This window comes from Panulirus ornatus, chromosome 9, assembly GCF_036320965.1.
Source record: "Panulirus ornatus isolate Po-2019 chromosome 9, ASM3632096v1, whole genome shotgun sequence".
Taxonomy (NCBI): domain Eukaryota; kingdom Metazoa; phylum Arthropoda; class Malacostraca; order Decapoda; family Palinuridae; genus Panulirus; species Panulirus ornatus.
This window is the reverse complement of record NC_092232.1, coordinates 13,107,751-13,127,088: the sequence shown is the minus strand read 5'-3', so window position 1 is coordinate 13,127,088 and position 19,338 is coordinate 13,107,751. Positions and strand designations below refer to the sequence as shown.

General features: G+C 41.6%; 1 protein-coding gene across 1 annotated transcript; it reads right to left on the bottom strand.

The window, feature by feature from the left end:
* Window positions 1-558: 558 nt before the first annotated feature.
* LOC139750224 (phenoloxidase-activating factor 2-like) lies at window positions 559-12,994 on the bottom strand. The gene is made up of 7 exons (XM_071664714.1): window positions 12,970-12,994; window positions 10,652-10,726; window positions 9,569-9,670; window positions 9,272-9,463; window positions 8,951-9,094; window positions 7,868-8,020; window positions 559-2,512 (listed from the first exon to the last, which is right to left on the bottom strand). Exons 2-7 carry the CDS (start codon window positions 10,724-10,726, stop codon window positions 1,457-1,459), a joined length of 1,722 nt encoding a protein of 573 aa, XP_071520815.1. The 5' UTR covers window positions 12,970-12,994; the 3' UTR covers window positions 559-1,456.
* Window positions 12,995-19,338: the final 6,344 nt, after the last annotated feature.

The following is a 19,338-nucleotide window of genomic DNA, read 5'->3' as shown; positions in this document are numbered from 1 at the left end:
GATTCGAAATGAGATAGGATTTCTTATTCGGGCAGACAGAACCGAGTAAGAATAAAAGTCTTTAAAAAAGTTTTTTTTTTTTTTTGCATTATCCCTTACCCTTTTGCCACATGGAAATTTCTTCATGTGTTACAGAGAATGATGTAGTAAGTTGTGGTAGTGTAGGTACCAACACAATAGCTACAGATTCCACCCTTGTATTTCTGCTATAAAGTGACGAAATCACCCATACAAGAATTAGTGAACACCAAAACGCTACCGAACAACACTGTCATGGAAATTTCCTTCTGAAGTACGAAAGTGATGCAAGGCAGAAGATAGGACTACAGTATGTACAAAGTCGACTGTGGCACAGCTTATTCATGTACTTCAGTGTGTAGCCTTTTCTTGCATGCGGACCACTTAAGCTCTCCCATTTGGTCTGTGGACCATCCTCCGCTTATTTAAGGGATGGAGGCGCAGTTATAAAAGCAAAATCACTCAAATAATGCAAGGGCACTACAACCTGACGTTATCATGTTTGTATTTACAAACCTGAGAGATAAGGACAGAGGGGTAGCGACTTCAAATTTTATTTGTACACAGACCAGAGAGAATATTCAAATTCAATTCATGGTCCAACCTCCCTCAGCATCCTGTTCTAGCAATCAAACAAGAAACCTCCTGATCTTATAAGCCAACCCTACTTGGCTTGTCCCAGTGTGCCAGTGTCATATCCCTTTTTGATATGGGTTGACACAATGATTATGATAGTTGCCTCATTTTTTTTTTTTTTCGACATTTCAACTTAGACATGGCTAGAACATGCAAAAATGAGAACAATCGACACTAGAAAAGGGGCCGAGGGTCTCTGAGCTCTCCGGGATCCCATTTGTAAATTTAGATGCTAGTTTGTTTACATCGTAAAGCTGTTTTGGGCCACTTTTCTGACTGGTCAAGCCCACTGCTAATGTCTTACTGTATTTGTATACTGTCGTTATTACTGACCTGGGTTTTTGATAGTTATGTTTTGAATAGCTTATGATTCTTATTTCAATACTGATCCAAGTCTTTTTGTTACTTCTTTCCGTATGGTTCATACCGAACTATAACTAGTTTTTGTGAAGGTATATATACACCCTAGGTACGGTACATTAGCCTTTTTCACATCAAATCGTGCACATCAAATTGTGCACATTTCCAGTTTCAAGAAAGATCTTAATATGAAACTGAGCTTTTCAACTGTTCTAAAACTTGTAAAATATACATGCGACTATCAAAATAAATTTCATACAAAGGTCTGATAAATTTTTGGTTAAAGGACTCATTCATTAGAAAAGATATCACTGACCATATATTTGTATGTAACATTTCATAACTTCCTAATATCATCGATACATAAGACATCATGGAAAGAAAACATAATTGAATATTAAGTAACAAAAAAAAAAATGAATGTGTACACTAAGCTACAGGCTTACTTCCTGCCGTAGCTGCCGTGCGTTTGCACAGTTTCACCGACGATGCCATCTATCCAGTCGCGGAAGACTTGCACATCTACATACACTCCTGGAACATCCTTCACACCACAGCCGAGACCCCAAGCAGTGATGCCAGCCAGGACGTATCGGCCAGTGTTAGGATCCAGGCACGACAAGGGTCCTCCTCCGTCACCCGTGCAGGCGTCCTTACCATCCTCTCCTCCGGCACACAGGAAGGACTTGTCAAGTACGAAGTAGTATCCTAAGCGGGCAGCGCCAAGCTGCTCTTGACAAGTCTTGTGTTCGACAAGTGGCAAGTCGACCTTTTTCAGTATAACTTGATACTGACCTTCAAATGCATCTTTACCCCAGCCGATGGCAAAGCACCGTTCACCAGCGGGGAAGACTTGCCCTGACTCCGGAAGGCATACGGTATTTATGTGATACGTAAAATGTACAGGTGCAACCAGCTTTATCACAGCAATGTCGTTGTGAAGGTTGCCATTATTGAAATCTGGGTGAATCGTAATGGACTCCACGCCGATATCGTAGTACTGGCCAGGCTCATCATAGCTGTTCACCTTCCATTCACCAAGCCTCACTTGGAAATCGCCAGGCTCGAAGCCAGAGACACAGTGGGCGGCAGTAAGCAGCCACTGGTCACTGATCAGGGAACCCCCGCACTTAAAAGTGAAATTAGTGAAAAAGATAATACTCTGCCATGGGAACTCTCCGAACCCTGCCTGGTAGTCGGTGTTTTTGATACGAGTGTCAAGTCCATATCCATCATGACGGATACCACAACCATCACTTGCTGGGGGAAGTTCTGGCTCCTCGATGGGATTTGTGCAGCAGATGCCGGTAGGTGGGTCGCTGCCGCTGAGGAGGCACTGCTCAGAGGAGCCGGCTAGATGGTAAGGTACGGATGCGCCCGTTTCGTCCAGTATTTCTCCCTTGCACAGGACATCCGGTAGGCACACGAACGCTTCAGGGCAGGTTTCCAGAGGCTGCCTGCAACACACGCCCGTCACTTCGCTGTTGACATAGCATTCCTGAAAGACACAATTGTATTTTCTAATGTCATTCGTGGAGAAAATGCATTACCTCTGAATACGAGTCGTCTATGATAAACATCTTACTGTTATTTTCTTCAAACTTTCGTTCACAAGACAACCGCAGTACCCTCACCATTTCTGACTGACGTCTGATGAATTTGCCGAAACGTAAAGGAAACAACTCGGGTTTAATATCTTGTTCTGAATAATTATGATGTTCTGAGGTAGATATTTCTTCAAAATGCAAAACAACTCAAGAGTTCGTTAAACTGTATAACCGTAAACTATTTCGATATTGGTCGTAATGAGTTATATTTTAATGTTTCGGTGTCAAATATTAGACACATAAAAGGTCATCTAAGTATGTCAGTTAAAAAGACGTTCTGATTAAGTAATGATTAATCAGCATTTAAGCTTTGGCTATGGAAGTCCATAGATTACCTGTTTAAGTCAACACACACACACACACACACACACACACACAATACTTTGTCGAGATCATGGCATTCGGTGTGTTCAGGTACACCAATCCATGTTAGGAAATCTACGCATGGATGAGATGGTTGACATCTGCCACTCTATCCTGGGAACCGAACACAATGTACATCTCAAAATTTGCCTTCCAAATGCTGGGGTGTTGTACTGGCGCCGCATTCTTTTTTTTCTTAAGCAGGCATTCTGCATCTGCAGAATATTCCTATGGGTCCACGGGGAAAGATATTCCCATGGGTCCATGGGGAAAATGAAACACGATAAGTTCCCAAGTGCACTTTCGTGTAATAATCACATCATCAGGGGAGTCACAAGAGGGAAATATAACAGTCAGTTGATATACATCGAAGAGACGAAGCTAGGGCACCATTTGGTAAACATGCGATTGGTAGGTCTTGGATAATCGCATGTTTACCAAATGGCGTCCTAGCTTCGTCTCTTCGATGTATATCAACTGACTTATATTTTCTCTCTTGTGTCTCCCTTGATGTGATTATCACACGAAAGTGCACTTGGGAACTTATCGTATTTCATTTTCCCTGTGGACTCATGGGAATATATATATATATATATATATATATATATATATATATATATATATATATATATATATATATATATATATATATATATATATATATATATATATATATATTTATATATATATATATATATATATATATATATATATATATATATATATATATATATATATATATATATACAATTTTCCAAAAGAAGGAACAGAGAAGAGGGCCAAGTGAGGATATTCCCTCAGAGGCCCAGTCCTCTGTTCTTAGCGCTACCTTGCTAATGCGGGAAATGGCGAATAGTTTGAAAGAAAGAAAAAGAAATATATATATATATATATATATATATATATATATATATATATATATTTTTTTTTTTTTTTTTTTTTTTGCTTTGTCGCTGTCTCCCGCGTTTGCGAGGTAGCGCAAGGAAACAGACGAAAGAAATGGCCCAACCCACCCCCATACACATGTATATACATACGTCCACACACGCAAATATACATACCTACACAGCTTTGCATGGTTTACCCCAGACGCTTCACATGCCCTGATTCAATCCACTGACAGCACGTCAACCCCGGTATACCACATCGCTCCAATTCACTCTGTTCCTTGCCCTCCTTTCACCCTCCTGCATGTTCAGGCTCCGATCACACAAAAGCTTTTTCACTCCATCTTTCCACCTCCAATTTGGTCTCCCTCTTCTCCTCGTTCCCTCCACCTCCGACACATATATCCTCTTGGTCAATCTTTCCTCACTCATTCTCTCTATGTGCCCAAACCATTTCAAAACACCCTCTTCTGCTCTCTCAACCACGCTCTTTTTATTTCCACACATCTCTCTTACCCTTACGTTACTTACTCGATCAAACCACCTCACACCACACATTGTCCTCAAACATCTCATTTCCAGCACATCCATCCTCCTGCGCACAACTCTATCCATAGCCCACGCCTCGCAACCATACAACATTGTTGGAACCACTATTCCTTCAAACATACCCATTTTTGCTTTCCGAGATAATGTTCTCGACTTCCACACATTCTTCAAGGCTCCCAGAATTTTCGCCCCCTCCCCCACCCTATGATCCACTTCCGCTTCCATGGTTCCATCCGCTGCCAGATCCACTCCCAGATATCTAAAACACTTCACTTCCTCCAGTTTTTCTCCATTCAAACTCACCTCCCAATTGACTTGACCCTCAACCCTACTGTACCTAATAACCTTGCTCTTATTCATATTTACTCTTAACTTTCTTCTTCCACACACTTTACCAAACTCAGTCACCAGCTTCTGCAGTTTCTCACATGAATCAGCCACCAGCGCTGTATCATCAGCGAACAACAACTGACTCACTTCCCAAGCTCTCTCATCCCCAACAGACTTCATACTTGCCCCTCTTTCCAAAACTCTCTCTCTCTCTCTCTCTCTCTCTCTCTCTCTCTCTCTATATATATATATATATATATATATATATATATATATATATATATATATATATATATATATGAGAGGGCTTGGGAAGTGAGTCAGTTGTTCGCTGATGATACAGCGCTGATGGCGGGTGAGAAACTGTAGAAGCTGATGACTGAGTTTGGTAAAGTGTGTGAAAGAAGAAAGCTGAGAGTAAATGTGAATAAGAGCAAGGTTATTAGGTACAGTAGGGTTGAGGAACATGTCAATTGGTAGGTAAGATTGAATAGAGAAAAAAAATGGAGGAAGTGAAGTGTTTTAGATGTCTGGGAGTGGACTTAGCAGTGGATGGAACAATGGAAGCATAAGTGAGTCACAGGGTGGGGGAGAGAGCGAAGGTTTTGGGAGCGTTGAAGAATGTGTGAAAGGCGATAACGTTACCTCGGAAAGCAAAAATGGGCATGTTTGAAAGATTAGTGGTTCCAACAATGTTATATGGTTGTGAGGCATGGGCGATAGATAGGGTTGTGCGGAGGAGGGTGGCTGTGTTGGAAATGAGATGTTTGAGGACAATATGTAGTGTGAGGTGGTTTGATCGAGTAAGTAATGAAAGGGTAAGAGAGATGTGTGGTAATAAAAAGAGTGTGGTTGAGAGAGCAGAAGAGGGTTTATTGAAATGGTTTGGTCACGCGGAGAGAATGAATGCGGAAAGATTGACAAAGAGGATATATGTGTCAGAGGTGAAGGGAACGAGGAGAAGTGGGAGACCTAATTGGAGGTGGAAGGATGGATTGAAAAAGATTTTGAGCGATTGGGGCCTGAACATACAGGAGGGTGAAAGGCATGCACGGAGTAGAGTGAACTGGAACGATGTGGTATACCGGGGTAGACGTGCTGTCAATGGATTGAACCAGGGCATGTGAAGCGTCTGGGGTAAACCATGAAAAGTTTTGTAGGGCCTGTATGTGGAAAGGGAGCTGTGGTTTCAGTGCTTTACACATGACAGCTAGAGTCTGAGTGTGGACGAATGTGGCCTTTGTTGTCCTTTCCTAGCGCTACCTCGAGCGCACGCGGGGGGAGGGGTGTCAATTCATGTGTGGCGGGGTAGCGGCGAGAATGGATGAAAGCAGCATGTATGAATATGTGCATGTGTATATATGTATATATGTGTGTATGTATATGTATGTATACGTTGAAATGTATAGATATGTATATGTGCGTGTGTGGGCGTTTATGTATATACATATGTGTGTGGGTGGGTTGGGCCATTCTTTCGTCTGTGTCTTTGCGCTACCTCGCTAACGCGGGAGACAGCGACAAAATATAATAGATGAATAAGATAAATAAATGAATATATATATATATATATATATATATATATATATATATATATATATATATATATAGATATAGATATATATATATATATATATATATATATATATATATATATATATATATATATATATATATATATATATATATATTATCCCTGGGGATAGGGGAGAAAGAATACTTCCCACGTATTCCCTGCGTGTCGTAGAAGGTGACTAAAAGGGAAGGGAGCGGGGGGCTGGAAATCCTCCCCTCTCGTTTTTTTTTTTTTTTTAAGTTTCCAAAAGAAGGAACAGAGAAGAGGGCCAGGTGAGGATATTCCCTCAAAGGCCCAGTCCTCTGTTCTTAACGCTACCTCGCTATCGCGGGAAATGGCGAATAGTATAAAAAAAATATATATATATATATATATATATATATATATATATATATATATATATATATATATATATATATATATATATATATACGGATACAAATGAGTAATGTGACAGTTGAGAGTATAATTGGTACGCATGGGGTATTTAGTGATGTGGATGAAAATGAGGATCATACATGTGTAACAGGAGAGATGGTAAGCAGGTTTTATTGCATTACGTATTAACTAATAGGCGTGCAGAAGAGAGACTTTTAGATATGAATGTGCTGAGGAAGGCAGCTAATGGGATGTCTGATCACTATCTGGTGGAGGCGAGGGTGAAGATTTGTAGAGGATTTTCGGAGAAAAAGGAAATTATGTGCTTGAGAAGAGGATGGTGTAAGTAAAAGAACTTGGAAAAGAGACTTGTGTGGACGAGATACCAGGAGAGTTTTGATTCTGGCATAACAAAAGGTGACAGTAAATGCAGCTAGGGGAGTGGGTGAGGAACGGGAGGTGCTTAAGGAAACAGCACTGGCGTGTGCAAGAAAAGTGTGTGGTATGCGGAAGACGGGGCGTTCAAAAAGAGATGATATACGGTCTTAGGAACTTCTTTGCCACCAAAAATGATTCCAAGTTTTTCAGCGAGCAAGATTTATATACTTACGCGAAAGAGTTTTCTGGCGAGCAAGATTATATGTAACAAAAAGTTTTCTACCGAGCAAATTATATAATCGCAATATTCAGGTACATTTTATGTCTCGACGAGTGAATTTATCAACGCGATATGAATTGGCCATGAAATTCTTTTTTCTAAGTTTCCTGACAAATTACAACCACCTCTTCGCGAGAATGAGAAACCATGTCAATAAAGACTTCAGACTAATTTCTTTACTAGCGACAAAACCATCACAAGTCTCAAGTGTTCATCGCAAGCTTCGGGAGTAGATCTCCCACTGTTGGAATGATCAATAAACTGTGGATGATGCCGACTTAATCATTTTCCTAAGATGCTCACGAAACCACATCATCCACACTGGTATATTTAAGTCAAAACAACAGTGTCGAGCAAAAGCATTCAGCCGTAAAATCAATAAGCTCATAACGCCACTACGCTATACACGACCACCAGCTTTTTTTTTTGTTTTCAAAATACCATCTTTGGAGATTTCAACTTGACACAAGCGAATCAGTCGATGCGATATCACGAATCGACTTACCACATCGTCTCCATTCTCATGCAGAGGAATTTTTCCAATACACTGATCCTTGGCCACACATTCTAGGCTGCCGTCACTGGAGCAGGTCTCGCGGACGCCTAGGGGATCGCAGCACACACCCACCTCCGTCTTACCGTCATCCAGGAAGCAGTCCTGTGGGAGGAATGATACGTTAGTGCTTACCTCTCTCTCTCTCTCTCTCTCTCTCTCTCTCTCTCTCTCTCTCTCTCTCTCTCTCTCTCTCTCTCTCTCTCTCTCTCTCTCTCTCTCTCTCTCTCTAAGTCTCTAGTAGTTCACTCACATTTGACCAAGGAAAGAAATCGCTTATGTGTTTCAATCCCTTTACACACTGGTACGACCCCCCCACCCCCACATGTGTCATGGTATGGCCTTTTTTGTGACCTGTCTTTAAAGGGTTAGGTCAAAGGTCACGCCAGTATACCCGCCGGTTGCACCGTCGTGCCCAAAGGAAGTTTATTTAGGGACATCATGAAGTTCATGTATCAACATTATCCAGAGTCCCTTCAGACATCCTACTTAAGCCCGCTGAAGGCAACCTGACATGGTGGACACACACACACACACACACACACACACACACACACACACACACACACACACACACACACAAAGAAAGGAACAGAGAAGGGGGCCAAGTGAGGATATTCCCTCTAAGGCTCAGTCGTCTGTTCTTAAAGGTACCTTGCTAACGAGGAAATGGCAAATATGTAAGGAAAAAGAAGAAATATATATATATATATATATATATATATATATATATATATATATATATATATATATAGATAGATAGATAGATAGATAGATAGATAGAGAGAGAGAGAGAGAGAGAGAGAGAGAGAGAGAGAGAGAGAGAGAGAGAGAGAGAGAGAGAGAGAGAGGGTGTTTCTGGACTCCGCCTATTTTACTCAGTGCGTGAAAAGTCACCTCAGGGGAGGGTGTAACACCTTCAATGGATGTAAAGGTCTCATCAAGGATACTACCACTAAAAGACGCAGAGAGCTATACTCAAACAATAAGAAGTTGACAGCAACCAGACACATATCAACATGTAACAATACTCACTATGTATGTCCCTTTGGGGTCTGAGGTCTCGCCATTACATTGGCCTCTGGGCACGCAGGTGTTGGTCTCCGGACAACTCTCTGCTGGGTAGGGCTTCCTGCAGCACACTGCTGGCGAACTCGCATAGTCTGGGTTCGTGCAGTCCTGTCGTGTAAAACAGACTTCATATATATATATATATATATATATATATATATATACATATAAGTTTTCCCGCTTCAAAAAGAATATCCCAGTCTCAGAGGCCACAGATCTCAGACTTGTATAGCAGTATCGACTAGGCTAGTGCAACAGAGAACCAGGCGCCCTTGAGTCACTTACGAGGTTTTCGTTGACGCGCACGTCGATTAGGCCGACGCCGGAAGTGTTTATCACACCGTCGATGCAAAGCTGATTCGAGACGCACCTATGGTGGAAGGGGCACGTCGCGTCCACTACCTCGTCCGGACCATCAGGGTTGTCGGGATGACGACAACAGACCGTTCCAATTTTCTCGCAGCGAGCGTATGGCACCTGGTGGAGAAGAAAGAATCAGCTCCTGCTGCTTGGACGCACATTTGCGAAATTATTTTTTACATGAGTATCCTCTGAACGCTTAAAAAGACGGAGTGTACTTACGCTGTCAGGCACGGGTTCGGGAGTGCGAGGGTCGATTATGCCGGACCCATCCGTGTTTATGAAGCCGTCTACGCATAAGTGATAATACACACATCTGTGGTTCTGTAAGAAAAGTACATTATATATATATATATATATATTTTTTTTTTTTTTTGCTTTGTCGCTGTCTCCCGCGTTTGCGAGGTAGCGCAAGGAAACAGACGAAAGAAATGGCCCAACCCACCCCCATACACATGTATATACATACGTCCACACACGCAAATATACATACCTACACAGCTTTCCATGGTTTACCACAGACGCTTCACATGCCCTGATTCAATCCACTGACAGCACGTCAACCCCGGTATGCCACATCGATCCAATTCACTCTATTCCTTGCCCTCCTTTCACCCTCCTGCATGTTCAGGCCCTGGTCACACAAAATCTTTTTCACTCCATCTTTCCACCTCCAATTTGGTCTCCCACTTCTCCTCGTTCCCTCCACCTCCGACACATATATCCTCTTGGTCAATCTTTCCTCACTCATTCTCTCCATGTGCCCAAACCATTTCAAAACACCCTCTTCTGCTCTCTCAACCACGCTCTTTTTATTTCCACACATCTCTTTTACCCTTACGTTCCTTACTCGATCAAACCACCTCACACCACACATTGTCCTCAAACACCTCATTTCCAGCACATCCACCCTCCTGCGCACAACTCTATCCATAGCCCACGCCTCGCAACCATACATTGTTGGAACCACTATTCCTTCAAACATACCCATTTTTGCTTTCCGAGATAATGTTCTCGACTTCCACACATTCTGCAAGGCTCCTAGGATTTTCGCCCCCTCCCCCACCCTATGATCCACTTCCGCTTCCATGGTTCCATCCGCTGCCAGATCCACTCCCAGATATCTATATATATATATATATATATATATATATATATATATATATATATATATATATATATATATATATATATATATATATGTTAAATTGTGTTCTAGATAGTCAGCCAAGCTGCCTTCTTTAAGAATATTACTAGGAGATATAGTTTAGCATACCTAATCATATATGCAAAATAGGTACTGACCAGATTGCACACGACGCTGGAGGCGTGGACGACCCCAGCGAACAGCAGGAGTGCGCACGCCAGCTCACGAATCATCTGCCAACAAACAACACAAGTCAATGCACGATGCTAAAGTATTCTGGTATCAACATCTTAGATTCCTAAATGTTTCCTAAAACCAGTGTTAGAACGTTAATTTCTATTACTGGAGTAAGAGGGCAGAACTTCTGTCTGGCCCAGTGCTACCAATGGAAGTCCCAGACTCTGTAAATATCTCACTGTGCATACCATTCACAAGGACTAGGTGGGAACACTTGTCAGTTACAGATTATAGAGAGTTCCCCGAAAGTGCTGCGAACATGGTAACATTTTGGGAAGTGATTCACTTAACATACTTGACCTTTTGTGTTAGCTTGTATAACGAGAGTGGTATCCAGCTCAAAACTATAATATGGGATTTAAGATCTCTTACTCTTCCTTGTGTGTGTGTATATATGTTGTATATATTGTTTGTAGAATTTATAAAATAAGTTTATGATACGTTCGTTGTCTGTCTTGGACATTCGTATGTTTACCAAATAGCGTCCAAGACACGTCTCTTCCTTGTATATCAACTGACTTATATTTCTCTCTTGTCTCCCTTGATGATGTGATTATTACACGAAAGTGCACTTGGAAACTTACCGTGTTTCATTTTCCCCGTGGACTCTTAGGAATATATATATATATATATATATATATATATATATATATATATATATATATATATATATATATATATATATTCCTGGGGATAGGGGAGAAAGAATACTTCCCACGTATTCCCTGCGTGTCGTAGAAGGCGACTAAAAGGGGAGGGAGCGGGGGGCTGGAAATCCTCCCCTCTCGTTTTTTTTTTTTAATTTTCCAAAAGAAGGAACAGAGAATTGGGCCAGGTGATGGCCCAGTCCTCTGTTCTTAACGCTACCTCGCTAATGCGAGAAATGGCGAATAGTTTGAAAGAAAAGAAAGAGAATATATATTCTCATTTGAAAGAACTCCTCTGGAACTGGTTCTGATAACATAAAAAACATGAAACATTTCTGCCCAGCTGGCAATCCTAGCTCACTTACATCTTCAACTGCTTCATGCTACACAATAAAAACCCCATCCATCCTGAAACCATCCACCCTCTATTGCTTACCTTCCCTCTTTTGTTCTACACACCTTTCTGTCATCAACATCCAAATTCTTCAAAGATTTGTCCCACAACAGAATAAAGCAAAATGTACCTCCCACGCCCACACAAGGCTCAGGAGCCAGTAAACCCACTGCTGTACTGCATACGGACCTCACACATCACATCCCTGGTGGTTTAGACCAACAGTAATCTCACACCCGCTTTGTTCTAGTGGCGACAGATACCAACAAAGAATTTGACGCTGTTTCCCGACACATCCTCAAGTAATAGATACTTGACACCACCCTCTGCAAAAAATTACAGAAGGTGGTCATTCTATATCAAGACCAGCCGACAAGTGAGTCGCTTTAAATGGCCTTACGCTCTAGGCTGCAGTTTTCCAAGGAACAGTTCTTTCCCCAGCTCTCTTCAGTCGCTTTATGCATGACTTTATAGCACCTCCCGCAAGCAACACTGTACAAGTCCTTTCATATGCAAATGATTTTACTACCACATCACAACACTGATACTATCCAAGTAAAAACAAGCATGCAACATTACATCACACAAATAGAATTTTCATTCATTCAAAACAGAAGGTCTGCATCCCATAGATATCCACCGTCATCCTCTTAACCCCAGACAAACATGACTCCAACCTGCACCCCCGTATATCCCTGGATGATTAACTAATTCCACTCAATAAAACTTTAACTATACTGGGCATCGAATCCTGTAACTCACCCACAAACAAACAATTCATCCGCCTCACCTACCTAGTCATCCACACCGTCGAAAGCAAGCAAAACAGAGCCTAGCGACAGAAAGAAAACACCGAAACAAAACACATCCAGTATACTCTCACTTCATTATACTAGGTACTCAGTTCATCGTAACAGCACTTGAATCTCCCATCCAATCCAAACCAACCAAACCAGCAATCAATACCCAAGTAGAAATGTGAATTTAACCCTGCTTCAGATTTCAACAACCTATACACAAACACATTACGACAACGTGTACACAGAGCGATGACTCGACATCCGACCTTCCAAACTAGACTTAAACTCCACTTCACCTGACATGCACCCATTTCGAACAACACTTTACAGGCACGTCCAAGTTACACTATCTCTTCAGGGTTTACGGTCACTAAAACCTGCGAGAGGGAAGGCCCCACCTTTCCGACGTGATACTGCAGGAATGACTGCTATACCGAGGCGGGCGGCTCTTTTTATAGAGAGGTGGACATGGGGGAGGGAAGGGTTAGTGGAGGGTGAAGAGGGGAGGAGTTTCAACCTCCAGGCACCCTCATCTCCGGCCGGTATCATATACTCCCCACATCTCATGGGTTTCCCCAGCTGGTGCCTGCCGGTCATTGTTAGGCATTATGTATGGATCGGTGGTCGATCTCACTTACATTAAAGACCGTTGGAAGATTTGTCAAGCAGACAGGAACCCGCCTGAGAAATAGGTGACGGAGACCAAAGGAAATATTATCTGCTTAGCACCGGTCTCCCTTTACAACTTTATCAGGAGGATCAGTTGTTCTGCAACACTGAGTAGACGTTTGTGGACGTAAGGAACATCTTGAGTTGATAAATACACACTGAAAAAATTAAAGGGAACTTCCTATGACACCTGAGAAGGGGTGGAGTCAATCCTAGCCGGGATACCGGAAGCACGACCAGTGTGTGGAACTAGGGTTATTACCAGACCCACCGACTGAAAAGAGACGGGAATTTTTGCATTTACTGTAGCTGCTCTGAGTCTGTTCTAGATGATGTTTCTAAGCACACGACTGGGAAACCCATTCGTAGTAAATGCAGTGTTACTGGAGGACACAGCAGACTCTCACCGTTGAGGTGGACAACTTTATTTCAAGGTTACACATGCTTATACTATTTTCTTTCAAGGTTAATGATATTCTTCATGAAACATACACCATCGATTCTCAAAGCATTGCAGGTAAAAGTTAAGGGATTGAGTGGTCCCATCTGTAACCTACTTTGTTAGGTTCTAATTTTCATTCGTTTAGTCGATCCCTTCTTCCAGTCCCTTCCCACCTCCAAAACTTGACTTCGCCCAAACCCAGTAATAACATCTTGCAATCTTAACGTCATCTAGAATCTTGCTTTCCTATACAACTGCTGGGTCGGAAGAATTTATAATTTTGATCGAAACTAGTGTATATACACCATGAAAACATGCAGGCAGGGGTTTTATATATATATATATATATATATATATATATATATATATATATATATATATATATATATATATATATATATTACTTTATACTTACTCGGGTTAAGCTTCATGACCCGTGTCACAACACCTTTGAAGTTAGTTTACATCCCATCGATGCAGTCCTCCTTATTATAAAACTTTGCTATCTTCCGAAAACATTCATGCAGGAATCCAATCCTTCTGCAGTCATTCACACTGATCCAAAGAAGCAGTGGCTCTAGTGGCAATGGACCTGAACCCATTTCGAAAAAGTTATCCTGACATGTGTCCTTTGTTCTCTTCCACTAAAATAATCTATCCATTGGAGTGGTCTCCCTCTCATTCCTGCCCTCGACGCTAACCCCTTCGGCATGAGAGCTCATTTAAGATAACCCCTCCTGCAAAAATGACTTACATATGTGGTGCTCGGAAGAAGGGCTGCAGAACAAAATGTAATGAAATAATGATAATAACGAATCAATATGATTCTACAACTATAAATCACATGTCTTTCCGTCTCTCTCTTTCTCTGTCATTCAAGGTCTCACCTCTGTCGTGGGCGGACGTGTCTCCCAAAGCTCTCAAGACTAACCTAGTACATATAAAACATGACGCCTACTCTGCGTCTTACCTGTCCTAGCTGTATGAAGGACTACACCCTCATCAGGAAGCAAGATAAGTCCTGTGTTTTGTAATTTGTTTGTGGTTGAGAGTAGAAATTAGGACAAACAGCGAAGCGTTAAGGAGTTTGGGAAATACGTTGAAGCTGTGGGAAAGTGATGCAGGCTTGGTCACTGTAAAGGCTGCGGACATTCAACAGAAGGAAACATGAGTAGCAGGTAGGGTTTTTTATAATTAAGCTACGAGGATGGTGATCGTGGAAGCTAAGTTCAAGGACAGTCGTACTTTCTACCTAGCTAGGGAAGCCGTGTCATCCCGCAGTAGGAGGTTAGGCTAGAGAGGTATCGACCCAGAAGAAAGTGTTCTGGAGGATGAAGTACAAGGTGATTGGAGACTCCTTAGTGACAGATCAACACCACGAGTTTTGGACTTAGGACATTAGGAGCCGTTCAATTATCATGTAACATTGGAAGAAAGGAGGAGGGTCACATGTTACGTTCTGTTATTGGGGGATGGGGGAAGGGGGAGGGGGGCAGTAGCTGAGCCTGTTATGTAACATAATCGACAGGTCTAACGAAAATGCAACTCTTTGATACTCTCATGCCATTTGATCAGAGACGTGTTGAACGTGAATTTATTACTATACTACACAAAACTATACTGGAGGGGACGGGAGCGGGGGGCCAGAAATCCTCCCCTCCTTGTATTAACTTTCTAAAATGGGAAACAGAAGAAGGAGTCACGCGGGGAGTGCTCATCCTCCTCGAAGGCTCAGAGTGGGGTGCCTAAATGTGTGTGGATGTAACCAAGATGTGAAACGCTACCTCGCAAACGCGGGAGACAGCGACAAAGTATAATAAATAAAATATAATATATATATATATATATATATATATATATATATATATATATATATATATATATATTATCCCTGGGGATAGGGGAGAAAGAATACTTCCCGCGTATTCCCTGCGTGTCGTAGAAGGCGACTAAAAGAGGAGGGAGCGGGGGGCTGGAAATCCTCCCCTCTTGTTTTTTTTTTTTTTTTAATTTTCCAATAGAAGGAACAGAGAAGGGGGCCAGGTGAGGGTATTCCCTCAGAGGCCCAGTCCTCTGTTCTTAACGCTACCTTGCTAATGCGGGAAATGGCGAATAGTTTGAAAGAAAGAAAATATATATATATATATATATATATATATATATATATATATATATATATATATATATATATATATATATATATACCCCCCCTCTGTCTCAACATTACCTTCATGATGTCGTACCAATTCCTGCTGAATGTTCATGTATGCAGAGGGACACGTTAGCTTCCTCTGACGTCTTTCATCCTAGGAGATTTACGTGGTAATCTTGTGTACAGTGGTGACTTGATGTAGACCGCTTTTCGTAATGCTTTGCCTCCTGGTTAAGTGATGTGACGGAGGCAGAGTATAGTCCACACATCTCCTCTGACCTTGAAGACTTGGGCAGCTCAAGTGGTAGGGCAAAGACTTCGCATATTTGCTGCAGGTTAGGTCAGCGGACTCCTTCCAGTGGCTGTACTTTTTTTTTTCTTTCTACGTTGAAGGCTCCAGTCATGGACAAAACTCCACATCAAGGCCAGGCCTTAATTGAGATATAGAGAGAATTATGAAACAGAAAAGGAAAAGACAAAGGAAAGAATATACGAATGTTTGAGAAAGTGAATAAGCTTCTTTTGAAATGTGGCAGGTCATAGTTATTGGGAAAGATATGAGAGAACAGAGAGTTCCAGAGCTTCGACGCGTGGGGAAAGAAGCAGGTATTAACAGAGCACTGGATTGTTGCTATCCAGTGTCACTCATCAAACCAAAATTACAGTGTTGATGGCAAAGGGTTTGGTAGGACGCGTCCTATGATCAATTTGCTACATGAACTAAGACCGGAACAACAATACTGATCTCAATAAATTGGAGCATATTACTATATCTTCTATGATACGTGCGTGCATTTCTCTATTGTTCCTTTTGAATTCTCTGCAGTTATGTTTTATTGCAAAAGGAAATACAACCATAGTTTAAGGGTTCTTCAAATTTCAGAATAAGTTACCGTTTCATCTCAATGTACTGTTTGAGCAATAGCAATATTTCTCTCAAAATTACCGAACTAAAAAGCAGGCTGAGTATCCCTTGCTCCATTATCTGTAATGGCGTTCTTAAAACATCCAGGGTCACCGGCAAAAGTTTCATTTCCATACCAATGTCGTCAAGACATCCAGGGTCACGAGGCTCAAGTCCCCTTTACACAAAGGCGGTAGGGAGACGTTATAGAAGTGTTTCCACTTAAGGGTGTGCTGGGAAGTCACGCCCACTTGCAGATTTAATCGCAGGGAAACAAACCGCTTCTTAATCACTTCTCGTCGTCCCGTCATTTCTGCTGACTTATATAACCACCGCATAACCCAACCTGGTTATAGACTGGGATAGCTTCCTACAGTTAACGGAACAAGAGTTGGCAAAACCAACTGTTTAGAGTAAAAACATTAAAAAGACAATCCTTTATGTGTGGCTTTACAATCACCGTAGCTGTGATAAATCAGTTTTGCGTTTCCTCCAAAATATTCTATTAAACAAGATGATGTTCGGGCTATTTAGGCCCAGATTTCATAAGGCTGGCGTTTTGCTCATGGATTGCAAAAGATAAACATGTCTTCAATGTACGATCCGGGAAAGCCCTCCAACTACGGTGACTTGATACAAATTTCAGCTTTGAATGAGTTAGACAACGTAAATCAATGAAACCCTTACGACAACGTAAATCAATGAAACCCTTACGAAATAAGAAAACACGAGTGGGATTTCGATTTCGCTGGAGCGATTACCAAATGTTGTTGATGTAAGCGAAATAGATTATACCTTCAAAAATAGATCGGACAAAGTAATTTCGTTTATCTACCTAATGACTAAAAGTTGAAAAATCATAATTTGTTCCTTTTTTCCATTCCGGACGCTTACAAGATTATGTGGTGAAGCAGAGGATGAGATTAAGAAATAGTAAGATTTTTCATTCTATATCCTATTAGATTCCATGCAGGCTTTCTTGACTTCTTTTTTTTTTTTTCTCTTCTACAGTTACTGTTGACGGAGGGAGTGGAAGAAGCTTCACTGTTCTATCCTCGCCTCATCCACTTACAACAAACAATGATAGGTTGCTGAAAACACGTAACCTAGGTATAGGCCAACGGTCACTGTGGTCGTTCAGCCTTTCCACGTAGTCCCCCCTCCCCCCATTTCTCGCTCCTGTATCTCTCCGCTTCAGTCTCCCAGCTTAACTGTCTGTCAGTCTCAGCTACTCTCAGTCTCAACCTTATTGACTCAAGTCTTAATCTCTCCGTAACATTCTTTTTTCTCCCATTTGAACTTTGATTTCCCCGCCTCTATGCATGACGAATAACCCAGGCCACTTCTACTCTGACGACTCTGCTCAGCGGTTGTCGCCTTTCTTCAAGTTTGCATCATTTTCTTGATCGACTCTCTCCCCCTCTACTCTGAACTTGAATGTGTGGATGGAATGGATTTCTCCGTTAAGCTTACATTTCTTTAAAGGACAATAGTTTCATTTTGAATTCCCCACGACTTTATCCTTTGTTTGTCCCTCAGTTGTACCAATCAACACCAGTAAAGATTGAAGACAAACTTCTGCCGATCTAACAGATGTGCTTCTAAAGATTAATATATATATATATATATATATATATATATATATATATATATATATATATATATATATATATATATCATACTATTCGCCATTTCCCGCGTTAGCGAGGTAGCGTTAAGAACAGAGGACTGAGCCTTTGAGAGAAATCTTCACTTCCCCCCTCCTCTGTTCCTTCTTTAGGAAAACTAAGAACGAAAGGAATTCCAGCCCCCCCCCTCCCTCCCTTCTCCTTTAGTCGCCTTCTACGACACGCAGCGAATACATGGGAAGTATTCTTTCTCCCCATCCCCAGGGATAGTACACACACACACACACACACACACACACATATATATATATATATATATATATATATATATATATATATATATATATATATATATATACATATATATCCATTTCCCGCGTTAGCGAGGTAGCGTTAAGAACAGAGGACTGAACCTAAGAGAAAAGCCTCTCTTGGCCCCCTTTTGCGTGATATTCGGGAACGCAAAAAACTAGGCTACGATCGTCCCTAACAGGGAAATGACTGTTTAATTACATGTAATCGAATACCCTTCGTCTCGCGTCCATCAGCAACGGAGTCTACGCCGGCCAAATCCCATCAGGCTCACATCACCAACAGTTAACCTTTTACAGAACCTTACCGTACAAGCGCGGAGGTAAATGAACGACGAAGAGAGTGCATATGAACGCGCACTGTCATAGAACACAATACCTCCAACAGCCAGGGTTCGAACCCAGGACCTTTTGAGTGGTATTCGGAAATCTAACTACTAAGCTATGATCGCTCCTAATAGCCTAGTTGTCAGCATTCCCGAATGTGGTACCACGCAAAAGGTCCTGGGTTCGAATCCTGGCTGTTGGAAGGTATTGAGTTGTTCCATGAAAATGCGCGTTCATCACTAAATTAGTGTCCATATACCACCGCGCTTGTACATCTAGGTTCTGTAGAATGCTAACCGCTGATAACATGAACCTGATGCGATTTGACCATTGC